Genomic DNA, 17944 nt, shown 5'->3' with positions numbered 1-17944 from the left:
GTAGATGCGCCGCCACCACTGCCATACATTTCGAGAAAACTCTTGGAGCAGATTTCAGGCCAAAGGGTAGAACCCTGAACTGGTAATGCTGTAACGCTACTCGAAAGCGCAGGAATTTTCGATGCTTTGGAGCTATTGGGATGTGGAAATACGCATCCTGCAGGTCGATGGAGCACATCCAGTCTCCCTGATGCAGTTGAGGGAAAATTTGGTGAAGCGCTAGCATTCTGAACTTCTGCTTTCTTATGTATTTGTTCAGCAGTCTTAGATCCAGGATTGGCCTGAAAACGCCCTCTTGACCCTTCTTTGCTACTAGAAAGTAACGGGAGTAGACCCCCTTTCCTCTGTGGGCAGGTGGAACCCTTTCTATGGCATTCTTTCTTAGGAGGGCGAGAGCCTCCTTGCGTAGCAAGGTGAGATGAGCCGGATTGTGCTTGGTTGGTGGCAAGTGTGGTGGAGGCTGCTTGAAAAGGAGAGAATAGCCATGTTCGACAATATTGAGCACCCATTTGTCTCTTGTGATAGAGTGCCACTCGTGAAGATGAGCAATAATACTTCCCCCCACCGGAGTGGTGTACAGTGTCGAGGGAAGCGAGACTTCATTGCTTAGTGGGTGCTTTTGGAGTGGACTGTTGAGGTCTACTTGACCCTCGCTCCCTTGTGTTTCTTCGCTGAAACAGAGGGCGTCCCTGTCGTTGCTGAGACCTTTGCGACCAATGAGGGGTTTGAACCCTCTGTTGGAAAGGGCGTCTATCGTACGGTCTGTACCTCCGCCTGAAATCTTTCCTTCTTTCGAGGCCTACCGCCTTCATGGTATCCACCTCGGTCTTCATGCGGGCCATCTCTTCGTCTGCATGGGCACCGAATAGAGAATTCCCGGCAAATGGGAGATTCAGGATACGTTGTTGTGCCTCCTGTTTCAAGCCAGTGAGCCTCAGCCAGGATGATCTCCTCGCACAGATACCATGTGCGTACCCATGAGCCGCCAAATCCGCCCCATCCGCTGCCGCGCTGATAACTTGGTTAGATACCAGGCATCCTTCCTGTAGAATCTCTTGGAAATCTTGCCTGTCTTCTCTGGGCAGTTTTTCTGTAAATCTACTGAGGGAATCCCACAGAGAACGATCGTACCGGCCCAGGAGCGCAGACGCACTAGAGACCTTCATTGCTGAAGCCGCTGTCCCGCACATCTTTCTTCCCAGAGAGTCTAAATGCCTGCTCTCTTTATCCGGGGGTACCGTGGATGAAGATGCCACCGAGTGGGTCTTTCGGGCGGCAGCTATGATCACTGAGTCTGGCGGCGGATCCTTCCTAAGGAATAAAGGGTCTTGCTCTGGAGCCTTGTACTTTTTAAGAATCCGAGCCGGGGCAGACTTAAGCGAGGCTGGGGCCAGAAAAGTGTCCATGGTCGGCTGCAACAAACCAGGCACTAGAGGCAGCAACTTTTTCGACGCTGATCTCTGTTGTAGCGTCTCAAAGATGATTGATGAGGAGGTAGACGGTTCTGGAACCTCTATATTGAGTTTCTGCGCTCCTCTTAGCAACACCTCGTTGAAAGTGGTTATGTCATCCACTGGTGAGACTCTAGCAGGTGGTGAATCTGTAAGAGTAGGTGAGTAACGCCCGACAGAAGAACCTGATGAAGACCAAGAGGGTGATCTTCTTGAGCGCGACCTGGATCTCCGTTGAGAGCGAGATCTGCTGCGGGACGCTGTAGCCGAGCGCCTAGGCCTCGCGGTCGGCTGTCGAGGAGCTGAACGAGCCCGTTCTGCCCCGGCTGTCGGCGATGGCGTTCTTGGCGGGGAGGCAGTGGGTGAATACATTCGCGAATATTGCGAATCTGGGGAGGCCGCTGGTCTGTTGAGGCTCTCCAGCCATCTCGGAGATAGGTTGATGGGCGAGACATGCCCAGGAGATGCTCTTGACCGAGAAGAGTCGCTCGGTATGGAGACCACTGGAGACTGAGCCTTGTCTGGCGAGGGGCGATGTTCTGCTCCCTGTTGGACAGGTAAAACCTGCGTCGACGTCGATGGCTGTTTCGACGTCGAAGGACGCCCAGTCGGTTGGTCCTGCCTCGACGTTGATTGTCTCGACGTTGAGTGCCTTGACGTCGAACGGCGTTCCTTGGACCTCGACCTGCTCGCCGTCGTGTGCCTCGACGTGGAGCGATGGGAGGTTGACGGCGGATGTTTCTCGTGCCGTCGTGGAGATCTCGACGTCGTGTGTCCTGACGTCGGGGGGCGCACAGCCTTTGGCGGCGACCGGGCATGCCGGCGGTGGCTCGACGTCGATCGGCGGGCTGCCGTCGACGGAGACCTGCCCCTGCTCTGATGTTCCCTCGACGCCGTTCCCTTCGACGTCGGGTGCGTCGCCGTCGATGGCGATCTATGCCGGTGGGACGGTGGTAGCGACGACGTCGACGGTGAACAAACAGGTATTTTCCTACCTGTCGACGTCGACCGGGCCATTCTCTCCTGAGAATGACCTTCTGGATGCCTGGGGAGTGAGGAGGACGATGTTCTTTTCCTCTCCTGAAGCCCATGAAGTCGGATCTTCTCTCTGTCTTTCAGAGTCCTCCTAGACATGTTCTTACAGTACTTACAAGTGTCAGGGCAGTGACTCTGAGGCAGGCACACTATGCACAGAGAGTGGGGATCTGACTGGGCCTTCTTCTTCCCACAAGCAGGGCATTTGACAAAAAGAGAAGGCATTTTTCTGTCAGAAAAAACCTTCCTAGCTCAGACAAAGATGTTACTTGTCGAGTGAAAAGTGAAAAAACGCTTTTTTAAAGAATTTTTCTGAGGAAAACTCAGAAAAACTGAGAGCTCAATGCTCCAGGATCCTCTCAGAAGAAGCCGGAAAAAAGAACTGACCTAACTGTGAACCAACTGTCACCTTTCCTTCACCCCTGAGGCATGGTGGGATACTGGAGGTGCTCAGGGTCTTAAAGGCACAGTGCCAAAGTTTTTATGGTTCTCCTGTGTTAACCTACATGCAGCCTATTGGCTAAGAATGCTTCATTGTTTTTCAATGCAGTTTTCTCTATTTTTTCACTAGAGTTTGCTACTGCTTACTCCCCCAAGCCTAGTTTTAGGAGCTTGGGTACTTATTTATGCTCTATTGTAGTATTTAAAAAAAAAAAAAATAAATAAAAAAAAAAAACTTCATAGAAATAAAGCATTTTTGCCTGTTTTTAACATGATAGCCTGCATGACTGTTTGTTACACATGTATAATGTGTATATATTTTATATATGCTCCGGGGTCCCCGCACAAGGGCGGGAATATTCAATGTTTATGACTATTGATGAGGATCCCCTGGAAGAGAAATCTCTATTTCATATACTCCAGCCTTGTCTTCTGGTTCTCCCTCTCGGATTTCCTGTTGAATATTCTTTAAACATCGCAGACTTAAAACTTGATTATTACACCGACATTAAATCAGAGGGAGCAATCCAGGCACTCATTAATAGGCTTTTGCGGAGATCACAGAAGAAAAGTTCATTACATCACTGACCACAAAGGAAGCCACTTCACCTTGTTAAGAAATTTAAAGTGTCAGAGCAGAACCCACAATATTGTCAAATGGACTGTAAAACGAATTATGTGATTTTTGCTGTTGTGAGGAAGACATACATCTCCTACCGAAACCATGTCTCCTGACAAAGAGAGTAAGTTCCTGGATAGGTTTGCTTGTAAAATCTGTGGATCTTTGGCGACCTCACTGAAAAGGGCTACCCAGATCCTGGGTATAGTTTCCATGGCAGCTTCCAATCACCCCCGAATCAAAGTATGGCATTCCTTTGGGAGAGGAGGGAGGGAAGTATTAAAAATAATTTCAAACAATGGCAATACATAACCAGTAACAAATGGGTGCTGAATAATGTGTAATGTAGTTGTGCTCAGTTTCCATTTGAATTTGCTATCATGGCTAAGGAATACATTCAGTATGGATATTTAGCTCTGCTCAAAGACTTCTAGACATCCTTTAAGAAGTAAGGAAGTTTTATTACCCCCCCCACTCTCTTACCCATGACAGTGGTAATTTTGTTGGACCAAGTCAGACTCCAAATTTGAATAGAGTGTAAGTAGAGAGAGATCTCACTACTTGAGTAGATAGAAAGCAAATGTCTGGGTGCTGGCTGTTCTAACTTGGCATTTCGTTGGAGAAGCCATGCCTCACAGAGATCCCAGCTTGCATCAGTAGATATTTAAATAAGGCGATGGCCGTCATCTTATGATTATGTCTGATGTGTTCAATTTGTTTATTGGATCTCACCTACCAGACTGCTTTAGAAAGACCTTTTGTGTGGGGTTTACTAAGAACCGATAGTGGGCTAAAAGTCTGCTGTCTGCTTCAATTGGTTGGCTTTGTTGTCATACTCATTTGCTTGCTTTTTGTTCGATCGCTTTCCCTCCTGTTTTTTCATTTGTCTGTCCTCTCAAGCATAACCTTTGTGCCATCCTTTTGATTGGCTGACGTGTAGTATTGCACAGCCCAAAAGGAACTACCTTTTTTAAGCTATCCAGGAGAGTTCCTATGTGTTCTTCTCCCCAGCCAAATTGTTGCTCACTCTGGCGCATGCAGCTCTTCTTCAGTTTTGTGCTTTTCCTCCAGCCAACTTTCCACCCCCACACTCAGTTTTTCTGTCTCCTTTGTGTGCTGCTTTTCCTTTCCTTGTCCCACCTGGCTTTTTATATTTCATTCTCCCACCCGACTCCCTGTTGTTTCCCCGACCAGCTCCTCTGTTGCTGCCCTGCTCTTCACTTGTTGATGCATTAGTGCATATACGTTATAATGCATGCTTACACCCACAGAATGATGACCACAACGGTATTGATTTTTTTTTCTTCTTATTAACCTAAAAGTTGTGTTGTAGATGTCAATTGAATCTAAAAGTTTGGAAGGATAGAAATACCCTTCTCGAGAAGGTTATTAATAACTGAAACATCTATTCGTCGGGCAGAAAAGGTATTTTTATTTGAAAAAGAGGTAATGAGCAATTGCGTTACGTACTTCTGCTTTGTTCCAAAAGGTTGCTCTGCGAGCCTTAGGATTTGATGTAAAGAAAGTTGACGTATTAAAGATTCTCAAAGACTATGATTGTGAGGCGCAAGGAAAAATCAGCTTTGAAGACTTCAATGAAGTTGGTATGTATTTTTATGACTTCAAAGAACCACATTGTTCTAACTGAATATTTGCAGCAGTTAGGGCAAGTTATTGTTTAACACAGTTCCTTGATTGATTTCAGAATCTATTACAAGCCTGCCTATTTAAATGTTTTTTTTCACTGAAATATTCTCTGCTGTTACCTACCTTCACGTTTTTTAGCTAGGGAAGTATGAGGTGAGTCCATATGGGAGTATTTGCAAAGTCATTAATGTAAGACAAAGACACACATAGATGATGAAAAGTGAAAGGATCCCAATGTTGATTTGATTAACATCCATTTGCTTATTCATAAACGTTTTGAGATGCAGATCCAAAGGGGTAACAACCCATAAAAAGAATAACATTTAAACAGTGAGGGTACAGCTTTGGTAGATGGGGTGGAGGGAAAAGCAGAAAAGCGTGCTACTAACCTAGGAGTTTCCAAATTTATATCAGGGTATTGAGGCGAACCAGAGTAGTACTGGAATTCATGCATAAACATACGGAAGTAAATAAATCTAAAATGTTGTGAGTAGTATAACCTCTTCCCTAGCCATTGGGGAGTGGTTGTTGTGATTTCAAGGTCTCTTAACCTTTGAAAGCTTTACAAGATCTCGGCTGCAACTTTGCCAAGGAACAGAGTCTCGCCCAAAGACACTGCTTGAGCTTCACTGACATTATTTGATGTGAGTGGGCATCTAGTGGTGGATGGCTTTCACCTGCCAGAAGATGACAAATGACATTGTCTGCAGCACCTGCTGCTAAGAACCCTTCCATTGACAACTCATTCCAAAAAACTAGGCCTGCAGAGGCTTTAGATGTATACATTTAGTTTTCAGGTTCATTTTGGAGGAATGCACAAGAGTATACTGTGCAAAACTAAATAGTTATGTTCTTAAATGCAGTGGAAATGTGAATAAACCTCTTAACTGTATGTTGCCATTGAAAGACTCTTGAATCATCACTGGCCTGTGCTTTTTAGTCAAGTATAAAGACTGCCAATATACTGTAGTTCAATGAGAACTTAGCAAGAACAAATCAAGTGAAGGAAAAAGACAGAAAAGAAACCCAGCACCAGAATCCAGTCTTGGGTTGTGATGGCCCTAGATTGACAGTCCTAGATTGTGAATGCTCTTGAATTTAGTTAATTTATAAGTGTTATAATTGCATCATCATAGGATTGCTGTAAGTAATGGAGTTATTGTACCTCTTACTGATCCTTCATAATGATGTGGATAAAAACATGTAACTGGTGACCATCAGAAATCTTATCCTGATAGGTGCGGGCGTCGGCCACTGGCCGACGCCCACACACCCTCCCTGGTGCGGGTCACGACCGGTGGCCGACACCAGGAAGGGTATCAATAAATCCTCGGGTGCGTCGCACCCGAGGATTTTTTATTTTTTTTTAACCCCCCCCCCGGGAGACACGGAAGCTTCCGTGTCTCCCCCCGCCCCCCCACCCGCCCCTTTGTGACGTCAGCGCGCCTCGTGGCGCGCTGACGTTGCAAAGGTGTTTTCCCCATCAAAGCAGGAAGCAGCCTTGCGGCAGCTTCCTGCTTTGATGGGGAAAACGGCCTTTCTCACGTTCGGGAAGGCCTCGTAAGAAAGGGGAGTGTCTCCCCTTTCTTACGAGGCCTTCCTGAAAGTGTTTCCTGGCCCCCGATCGCAGCACAGGAAACACTTTCAGGAAGGCCTCGTAAGAAAGGGGAGACACTCCCCTTTCTTACGAGGCCTTCCTGAAAGTGTTTCCTGGCCCCCCGGTCGCAGCTGTGCTGCGATCGGGGGCCAGGAAACACTTTCAGGTTTCCTGGCCCCCCGATCGCAGCACAGCTGCGATCGGGGGGCCAGGAAACACTTTGAAAAGGCCTCGTAAGAAAGGGGAGACTCTCCCCTTTCTTACGAGGCCTTCTCAAACTGTTTCTGGCCCCCGATCGCAGCTGTGCTGCGATCGGGGGCCAGAAACAGTTTGAGAAGGCCTCGTAAGAAAGGGGGAGAGTCTCCCCTTTCTTACGAGGCCTTCTCAAAGTGTTTCCTGGCCCCCGATCGCAGCACAGCTGCGATCGGGGGCCAGGAAACACCACTAGACGCCAGGGATTTCACTTTGGGGGGGCGGCCCCCTCGGAAAACGGGCCGCCCCCCCCCCCCCCCCCCGGGGGCATAATTAATAAAAATAAAAAAAGGTAGGTGCCCCCTGGGGGGGGGGGGGGCGGGCGCGATCGCGCCCCCCCCCCCCCCCCCAGGGGATTTTTTTTTTTTTTTTTTTAAATAATGAAAAAAAAAAAAAAATGACAGGGGGTCGCCCGTCGGCAGGGTGACCCCCTGTGGGGTCATTTTTTTTTTTAGATGTTGTAGGGTTTCCCTGGGGGCCATTTTGGCCCCCAAGGAAACTATACAACAACTAAAAAAAATAGATCTATATATAGATCTATATTTATATATCTATGTAGATAGATATATCTATGTACATGGATATATCTATAGATATATCTATGTACATAGATATATATATATATATATATATATATAGAGGTAGATCTATATATACCAAAGAGATTTATAAAGTGTGCTACTCACCTGTGAGGGTCTCAAGGCGCTTGGGGGGGGGCGGGGGGAGGGAAAGGGGCTGGGAGGTTCACTGTTCGAAAAGCCAGGTTTTGAGGCCCTTCCTGAAAAGAAGTAGGTTTTGGGTCTTGCGAAGGTGGGTTGTGAGGGCGTTCCAGGTTTTGGGTGCAAGGTAGGAGAAGGATCTGCCCCCGGTGGTGGTGTGTTTGATGCGGGGGACAGAGGCGAGAGAGAGGTCAGCTGAGCGGACGTTTCGTGTGGGGGTGTGGAAGGTGACTCTCGTTGAGGTAGGCAGGGCCTGTGTTGTGGAGTGATTTGTGTGCGAGGATGAGGATCTTGAAGGTGATCCTTTTGTCAATGGGGAGCCAGTGGAGGGATTTGAGGTGTGGAGAGATGTGTTCGTGTCGGCGGAGGTCGAGGATGAGTCGTGCTGCTGAGTTCTAGATGCGTGTAGTTTGCGCTTGAGTTTTAGAGTGGTGCCGGCGTAGAGGGCGTTTCCGTAATCAAGCCTGCTGCTGTGTGCGTGAGTGACAGTTTTTCTGGTCTCTGTGGGGATCCATTTGAATGTTTTTCAGTATACGGAGTGTGTTGAAGCATGAGGAGGTGAGAGCGTTGATTTGTTGGGTCATCGAGAGGGAGGAGTCTAGGATGATGCTGAGGTTGCGTGCGTGGTTGGCGGGGGTGGGTGCAGGGCCTAGCGTGGTGGGCCACCATGAGGGGTCCCAGGTGTTTTTGTGTGGGCCAAAGAGGATTATTTCGGTTTTGCTTGAGTTGAGTTTCAGGTGATTGGCTGTCATATATATATCACTTTTGTCAATATGTGTGTGGTTTCCCTGGGGGGAAAAGGGTCCGACTTGTCTAGTGGCAGTTTTAGTGCCATAAAGAAGCGCAGAAGGTTTATATGCCTACTGCAAAGAGCAAATCTGTATTTTATGTAAATAGCTGAGTACATTAGCAAAGTCTATGGAGAGATGAAGGGCACTTTTGCTGGGTGGTAATGAGGGAATCCGAGGAGGAGGGAGTGGGAGCACCAATAATGATTGTTGGACTGGGCGCAGGAGGTGCTAAAGACTGTGACGAATGGTATGTGACAAGGTGTTTTTTGAGTGTCTTGAAAGTACGTGCTGATTGAGGGAAGAAGCGCAGGTAAGGTGGCCTCTACTGTTGCACGTATCTCACACACCATCGATTTTGTGACTGTCTACGTAGGCTAGTGTTTTAGAGCAACAGTTTAGCCAATAGCAGAGATGGCATCTTGATGGATGACTGCTGCCTACACTCGGGTTATAGAGGACCGCTCTGACATAGGATCAGAGACTGAGACATCAGATACTGAGACAGCATCTGAGGGATAGGACAATGGCGCAGACTCTGGGAGTGATTTTTCAGTCAGAGGAGTCCCATTCGATAACTCCTCTTCCAGTACATTATGAGGGAGGTGATGAGGACAGTCCTGCTGTCCCTTCGCAAGCTGTTTGTGCAACTGGGTAATAGTGGGTTAGGTCAACCCAGAGAGCAGGTGAATGTGGCGGCAAGCAGAGAGAGAGTGCTCTCTTGGTAGCTCCCCAATTTAGTTCAGCCCCAAATTCCACCACCCAAATCATATTGTGGAGACATCAAAATTATCCATGGCAAAACAAACTGGTTTTGTAAGGCAGGCACCTGTGTTTTTGGTCCTGGATTCGGCGGCCATATAGCGAAACACACTAAACCCAAACATTTCTGGAAACTAGACATTCGGGGGAGTCCACAGAGGTGTGACTTGTGTGGCTTCCCCAAAGTTTTCTTACCCAGAATACCCTGCAAAGCTGAAATGTTGAAAAAAAACGAAATGTTTCTCGCATTTCTGTCACACAAACTACAGGAATATGCTGGGATCCACAATATTCCTACCACCCAGTGACTCCTCACCTGTCCTGATAAAAACACTACCCCACTTGAGTGCCTACACCTAGTGTCTGTGTCAGGAATGGATCACCCGAGGGTCAACAGCTGCCTCACGTAAGGACCAACATTGACCGTTGTGTGATCTATTCCTGTCGCAGGCACCAGGCCTAACCACACAAGTGAGGTATCATTTTTATCGGGAGGCTTGGGGGAACGCTGGGTGGAAGGAAATTTGTGGCTCCTCTCAGATTCCAGAACTTTCTGTCACCGAAATGTGAGGAAAACTTGTTTTTTTAGCCACTTTTTGAGGTTTGCAAAGGATTCTGGGTAACAGAACCTGGTCAGAGCCCCGCGAGTCACCCCATCTTGGATTCCCCTAGGTCTCTAGTTTTCAAAAATGTACAGGTTTGGTAGGTTTCCCTATGTGCCGGCTGAGCTAGAGGCCATAATCCACAGGTAGGCACTTTGCAAAAAAACAGCTCTGTATTTTGTGAAAAAATGGGATGTGTCCACGTTGTGTTTTGGGGCATTTCCTGTCGCGGGCGCTAGGCCTACCCACACAAGTGAGGTATCATTTTTATCGGGAGACTTGGGGGGACGCTGGGTGGAAGGAAATTTGAGGCTCCTCTCCGATTCCAGAACTTTCTGTCACCGAAATGTGAGGAAAACTTGTTTTTTTAGCCACTTTTTGAGGTTTGCAAAGGATTCTGGGTAACAGAACCTGGTCAGAGCCCCGCGAGTCACCCCATCTTGGATTCCCCTAGGTCTCTAGTTTTCAAAAATGTACAGGTTTGGTAGGTTTCCCTAGGTGCCGGCTGAGCTAGAGGCCAAAATCTACAGGTAGGCACTTTGCAAAAAACAGCTCTGTTTTCTGTGATGTGTCCACGTTGTGTTTTGGGGCATTTCCTGTTGCGGGCGCTAGGCCTACCCACACAAGTGAGGTATCATTTTTATCGGGAGACTTGGGGAGACGCTGGGTGGAAGGAAATTTGAGGCTCCTCTCCGATTCCAGAACTTTCTGTCACCGAAATGTGAGAAAAACTTGTTTTTTTAGCCACTTTTTGAGGTTTGCAAAGGATTCTGGGTAACAGAACCTGGTCAGAGCCCCGCGAGTCACCCCATCTTGGATTCCCCTAGGTCTCTAGTTTTCAAAAATGTACAGGTTTGGTAGGTTTCCCTAGGTGCCGGCTGAGCTAGAGGCCAAAATCTACAGGTAGGCACTTTGCAAAAAACAGCTCTGTTTTCTGTGATGTGTCCACGTTGTGTTTTGGGGCATTTCCTGTCGCGGGCGCTAGGCCTACCCACACAAGTGAGGTATCATTTTTATCGGGAGACTTGGGGGGACGCTGGGTGGAAGGAAATTTGAGGCTCCTCTCAGATTCCAGAACTTTCTGTCACCGAAATGTGAGGAAAACTTGTTTTTTTAGCCACTTTTTGAGGTTTGCAAAGGATTCTGGGTAACAGAACCTGGTCAGAGCCCCGCGAGTCACCCCATCTTGGATTCCCCTAGGTCTCTAGTTTTCAAAAATGTACAGGTTTGGTAGGTTTCCCTATGTGCCGGCTGAGCTAGAGGCCATAATCCACAGGTAGGCACTTTGCAAAAAAACAGCTCTGTATTTTGTGAAAAAATGGGATGTGTCCACGTTGTGTTTTGGGGCATTTCCTGTCGCGGGCGCTAGGCCTACCCACACAAGTGAGGTATCATTTTTTTCGGGAGACTTGGGGGAACATAGAATAGCAAAACAAGTGTTATTGCCCCTTATCTTTCTCTACATTTTTTCCTTCCAAATATAAGAGAGTGTGTAAAAAAGACGTCTATTTGAGAAATGCCCTGCAATTCACATGCTAGTATGGGCACCTCGGAATTCAAAGATGTGCAAATAACCACTGCTCCTCAAAACCTTATCTTGATCCCATTTTGGAAATGCAAAGGTTTTCTTGATACCTCTTTTTCACTCCTCATATTTCAGCAAATGAATTGCTGTATACCCAGTATAGAATGAAAACCAACTGCAGGGTGCACCTCATTTATTGGCTCTGGGTACCTAGGGTTCTTGATGAACCTATAAGCCCTTTATATCCCCGCAACCAGAAGAGTCCAGCAGACAAAACGGTATATTGCTTTCAGAAATCTGACATCGCAGGAAAAAGTTACAGAGTAAAACATAAAGAAAAATGGCTGTTGTTTTCAGCTCAATTTCAATATTTTTTTATTTCAGCTGTTATTTTCTGTAGGAAAACCTTGTAGGATCTACACAAATGACCCCTTGCTGAATTCAGAATTTTGTCTAGTTTTCAGAAATGTTTAGCTTTCCGGGATCCAGCATTGGTTTCACACCCATTCCTGTCACTAACTGGAAGGAGGTTGAAAGCACCAAAAATAGTAAAAATGGGGTATGTCCCAGTAAAATGCCAAATTTGTGTTGGAAAATGTGGTTTTCTGATTCAAGTCTGCCCGTTCCTGAAAGGTGGGGAGATAGTGATTTCAGCACCAGAAACCCTTTGTTGATGGCATTTTCAGGGAAAAAACCACAAGCCTTCTTCGGCAGCCCTTTTTTCCCATTTTTTTGGAAAAAACTAAATTTTCACTGTATTTTGGCTATTTTCTTGGTCTCCTCCAGGGTAAACCACAAACTCTGGGTACCATTAGAATCCCTAGGATGTTGGAAAAAAAGGACGCAAATTTGGCGTGGTTAGCTTATGTGGACAAAAAGTTATGAAGCCCTAAGCGCGAACTACCCCAAATAGCCAAAAAAGGGCTCAGCACTGGGGGGGAAAAGGCCCAGCAGCTAAGGGGTTAAATACATGTATTAAGAAGCTCAATATTAGGTTTACTGACATTATATAGTACTGTGAGATAATATTTGAATTGTTCGCTGACTTTATTTATCCTTTCCAATTACCTTTCCACTGCAATCACAGTTCTTGTCACTTTTTTAGGTATCACCGACAGTTTCTCATTCACAATCCTGAGAATCTTGTTGGTCTCAAAGATGGCATGTGTGGCTGTACATACACTTGTTTGCATACTCCTGCAGGTTATTTTTCTTCAAACAGGCATTTTCGAATCACAGGGTCGAGTGACTCCTCCTTCTCAGTGATAATACGCATGGGCATCAACACCTTTGTTAGATTAGTTTCTCTCTGCCATCAGGTTCGGACGTGTGTCTTCGCTCCATCTTTTCTACTCGCTCTGGTTCGAAATCTTTCTTTCCGTCTTCTCTTTATCAACGGTATTATTTCTTGATTGTGCATTTCTATTTTCGCGTTCGCCTCCACTTATCGGTCCAGGCACCGACCGTGCACCCTCTGGGGCGTCCTCGCCCCTTTCGAACCTACCTCACCACCCGGCACCAACCATTACGCTGAGCTGATGCACTGAACGCCATTTCGCTTCTGTCAGCGGTGCCACGCAAAATTTCCCCACACCACCAGCAGCTGGTGTTAATCTATTGCCTCACCTCCGATCACCGGGAAGCCTGCAAATCCTTTCGGTCGAAAAACGCCCTTTGGGACTGAAGAGCTCGTTGGTTGAATATGGCGTACAAGCCTCTGGATGTGACCCCAGACATCTTTGGGGAGGAACGTGCCCAGGAGGAGACGGAACAAGAGGAAGGTTTCTCGATCCAGGACTCTGACTCCAATGTGCAGTCAGATATAGAAAGCCATGAGGTCCCATCTGTGCAACCCGTGAGTACTGTGGCCCCTCCTGCTGTATTGCTTCACTAATGACAGAGCTGAAACACTCATGCACTGACAAAAATCTCTGGAACGCGCTTCTTAGTCTGAAGAAGACATTTATTAATTCACTTTGCAAGGTTTGTAAAGGAGATTAGCATGCTGAAAGTACATGCTTAAAAATCGTCACAGCAATGAAATGAAAACATGTACAAATGATTCTCCACTGCAATATACATAGCAAATATATGTATCTATATTACAATGCAATGCAAATTATGAATGAAAAAATGCATCACCATGAGGCAAGGGCAAACCTGCTTCATCTCCCTTCTAGTCAGCATCATATCGCCAGATCCCAGAATCAATCGTGGAGAGAGAGATCAATTACCCTCACGGGAAGGATGACACAACTCAGCGTCCTGATCATGCCAGAGATCTGAGACACTCCCCGGTCCATCTGGTCTTGGCCTCTTATATATTTTTACCAAACAAGAGAGGAGAATTCTAGAAATTCCCTCTCACTACAGAAGTTTATTATTCGAAAAATGCTGGTTACTTTAGGTCAGCTTTGAAAAGAACATGTTGGGAATTGGCCAAAATCCCAAGGTGCTCTTTATCAAAACAAAACTGTTCCCTGCTGTCCTAGTACATTCTTATCAGCCTACGCCCTTGGCGAGAAAGAACACACAAACAAACATGCAGAATGAAAACATGAGCAAGGAGCACATTATCATGGAAAAATACTTGCAGCTTTTAACATGGCGGTGGCTAATGCTAAAATAAAGTCAATAGGAGAAATGAAGTTGGTGGTCACCAATGTGATGGTGTGCTGCTAGGCTAAGTGCAACGTGGAGTCAGTGGTCAAAACACAAATATCATTACACCTGCCCACCTTAAGTCTATTAAAAGCCTCTGTAGAAATCGCCGGACCGCCACTGCCACCGTGCCACGGACAGATCAGAAAAACTGTTTCAGCTGCCCGCCTACCGGCTCAGCTTCAGAAATAGCTAAGACAAAAACAATGTCTTCGACCCCCGGTACCTCGATCGCCGTCATCTCGATCCAAACTTTAGCTCCTGGTTCTTCCACTCTGAGCCGACCAGCTACCACCTCCACTTCGGTGCTGACAAAGTTGCACCGACCAAAACATTTGGTGCAAAAAACCACAGAAATGAATACATCTGAGCAGAAAGACTCCAGTCAGTTTTTAGCTACACCTTTGCCCGTGGAACCCATTTTGGTGCCGCCTCCGTATCCAGGAGGGTACATGGCACATTATTACTGCCCCTCCCGTACTTTTGAAGAGAAAATTGTCTTTCCAAGTGGCCTTGGACACTTCTCACCTCGAAAGAAGACTACCAAAGAAAAAGCTACCAGTACACCTCACAAGCCTTCTTCACCTCCTGCTCCCGCTGATCCACCTTCTCCACCCCCTCCACCACCTTCTTCACCTCTGCCTCTTTCCCTTCCGCATTCACCTGCATCACCTACTGTAGGAGATTATACCCCTCAGGGATCCCTTTTATTTACTGGGGAGGATTTGGGTGGGACACAGCAGGACCCGGATCCATGGGACACATACAACTTTGACCCCATACTGACTAATGACCCTGATTTGTACCCCGCACTCCCCTCACCACCAGAGGATAGCACATCCTAGCATCAGGTAGTGGCAAGGGCAGCCACTTTCCACACTGTGGAGCTGCACAGGGACCCTATTGAACAGAACTTCCTGTTCAATACCCTTACATCTACCCATAGGGAGTTTCCTCTCTATGCTCCCTGACATGCTTTGTCGCACTGACAACATTTTCAAAGATTCCTTCCACTGTGCAGTTATCACCCCTGCAGTAGCTAAGAAATATAAGCCTGCTCCCTCAGATCCAGATTACATTAGGGCACAGGTCCCTCCAGGTTCTATAGTAGCCACCACTTCACGAAAACCTGCCAGTAACCAGGCCACAGAAGACTCTCCTCCAGAAAAGGAAGGTAAGAAGATAGATGTAGCTGGCAAAAGAGTGGCTGCGCAGGCAGCTAACCATTGGTGTATCGCCAATTCACAGGTATAACTAGCTAGGTATGACTGGTCTCACTGGGATGAAATGGAGGAGCTGCTCCAGTTTCTCCCAGAAGAGCACCGCAAAAGGGAGCAGCAAATAGCGCCATATGCTGTGCTGAACAAAAGCATGAATACAGCTTATAGTCATCACATGGGGCTCTTTTTGTCACCCCACCTTCAGAGGTGGTTACAGATCCACATTCTCCAAGGCCTCTACTTCCCAAACCAGATAGCCTCCTCCCTCCTATTTTAGGGGTTTCTTTAAGGGATCCTTCAGAGGCAATAACCACAAGGGCAGAGGTAAGAGCACCGCCTCCTGAGGCTCTATCTCCAGTGTAAATCAGTGACGACTTCTGTCTTACCCCCACCACCTCCACACCTGTCAGGGGAGAGCTTCAGATTTTTCACCAAGAATGGGTCAACATCACCATGGACCAGTGTCCAATATGGTTATTGTCGGGACCTCCTTACTACTCTTCCAAATATTCCCCCTCGCTCTCACAGGCTGTTGGAAAATGGGTTATTGATAGGGCAGGTAGGTACCTACACCTAGCAACAAGCCACAAACCTCCACAAAAGTACAGTTAGGTCTCAGTAAATTAATCCCAGCTCTACCCTTGGTAGCTTGGCATCGAGCGTCAAGGCTTAACTTAGGAGACAAAGTGTAAAGCATTCAAATATCACAAAACAGTAATTAAATAAAACACAGGAAACAGTTTAAAAATCCAAAACCAATTTATAAAAATAGCTTATATTTTTATCTTTAAAATGACACAAAAACGATTAAAATCGGTTCAGGGGAACCGGAGATATGAATTTTTAAAGTATTATTATTTTCTAGCGCATAGAAACAAAAAGCGCCAATCGGGTCATCTGGTTGCACCAGGACCGGGACAAAGTCAAACTTTCAGGCCGACCGCGATGGAGCCCTGCTCGGCTACAGGTCGCGGGAGGCCTCGGTTAAAAAGTTACCTTCTGACTTAGTCTTTATTTTGAAGTTTTTCTTCACCGGGACGAACCTGCCAGTTGGATCCGACCTCCTGGAGCCCTTGTCCGGATACGCGAAGTCGGTTTCCTCGGTGGTGATTTTTACCTTCGGACTTAGTCGTTTTTTCGAGATGAAAATCCTTCGACCGGGGTAAACCTGGATCTTGATCCGACGTCCATGGAGCCCTTCTCGGATACGATGGCTGGAAGGTCCCGGTCAACTTTTTACGTTCGGACTTAGTCTGTTTTTCGGATGTTTTTCTTGACCGGGACGAACCACGAAGTCAGGCCGGGTCGCGGTTGAGGCAAGCCGGCTAGAATTTCCGCGTCGAGTCGGTCACTTTATGGAGCTTTTTTCTAAAATTTCTCCAATCTTTTCCAAACTTCTGGGGCTTCACCCAGATGTTCTTTTAAGGTTCTTTTGGGGTCCACAGCTCACCCCAAGGGTCCAGAAGTTCTGTGATGGTCCTTGGGAAGTGCGGACTTCAACTCCCAGAGTGCACCTGGCGCAAACTCCTTTTTGGCCACTGGGCAGTGGTCAGCTGGTCACTTTTTCAGGAGTTGGTGCAGGGGACTCTGGTTAGCAATTTTTCACCTGTAGCAAACAGGGAGTCCCTCCTTGAACCAGTGGAAGCCAGGCAAAGTCCTTCTTGTGGTGAAGCCCAAGTGTGCAGCTGGTGCAGTCTTTCTGAGTGCAGGGTCCAGGTGCAGGCCAGGGGTCCAGCAGGGCAGTCCTTCTTCTCCTTGTAGTTCTTTCTTCTTGAAATTTGGTGGGGATCTGAGGCGTGGGTGCAGGTCTGCCAGTTTTATCCTTGCTCCTGGGTGAAAAGCAGGGGGGCCCTGGTCCTCCAATCAGGGACAGGGTCGTCCCCCTGTGATGACCACTTCCTGGGAAGTGTGGCAAAAATCCATCCCAGAAGGCAATAGTCTCTAAAAATCCAAAATGGATGAATCTGATTTTTGGAGGAGAGATCTGGCTGAACCCACCCACTGGGGTGGCTAAAAATCATAAACACACCCCTCTCCTGCCCTCTCCTAATCTAATCAAGGGGGCACCTAGCTGTCTGGGGTTGCAGGATGTGGGGGTGTTGCTGGGTGCTCCAGATGTCCTTCTCTGCCTTTGAAGACCAGTTTGGCAGCCCTCCCCCTTCCTGCTTCCCCATCTGCTGAGGGGAGATTCTCTCCCCCAAGCACATTCCTTTGTGTAAAGCCAGGCCACTTCACACCTCATAAAAGTGGCCTGGCAGAAGCTGCTGCAGGCTGGCCAATCAGAGCACAGCAGCAAAAACAATGCAGAGCTGAAATTGGCAACTTTTTAGGTAAAGTCTAAACTTTTTACCTGCACTAGTTATATTAAATCCAACAACTGGAAGTTGTGGGATTTATTATAACAATCAATTTGATACCAAATTCTTGGTATGTAACATTTAAGGAGACTTTAAAATTAAAAATAAAGTCTGCCCATTCTAGCCTATGAAGGCCATTTACTTCAGAGGGAAAAACGAATTTGGCTGTTTTTACCTCACCAGGGCTTATAAATCTATTTTTATAAAGTCCCTGCTTATAGTTACATGGCACCCAGCCCTAGGGGCACATAGGGCACACCTTAGGGGT

At 47.0% G+C, this 17944-nt stretch overlaps 1 protein-coding gene across 2 annotated transcripts in view; it reads left to right on the top strand.

Moving 5' to 3' along the window:
• CETN3 (centrin 3) overlaps positions 1-17944 on the top strand; it is a 139908-nt gene that overhangs the window by 83062 nt on the left and 38902 nt on the right. For both annotated transcript variants that reach the window (XM_069225156.1, XM_069225166.1), the window contains exon 4: positions 5036-5150. In XM_069225156.1, the coding sequence (XP_069081257.1) occupies positions 5036-5150 (115 nt within the window). The remainder of the gene's footprint in view (positions 1-5035; positions 5151-17944) is intronic.

The sequence above is a fragment of the Pleurodeles waltl genome, chromosome 1_1 (assembly GCF_031143425.1).
Source record: "Pleurodeles waltl isolate 20211129_DDA chromosome 1_1, aPleWal1.hap1.20221129, whole genome shotgun sequence".
NCBI lineage: Eukaryota > Metazoa > Chordata > Amphibia > Caudata > Salamandridae > Pleurodeles > Pleurodeles waltl.
Note: the sequence above shows the minus strand (reverse complement) of the source record. Positions and strands in the feature narration are given on the sequence as shown.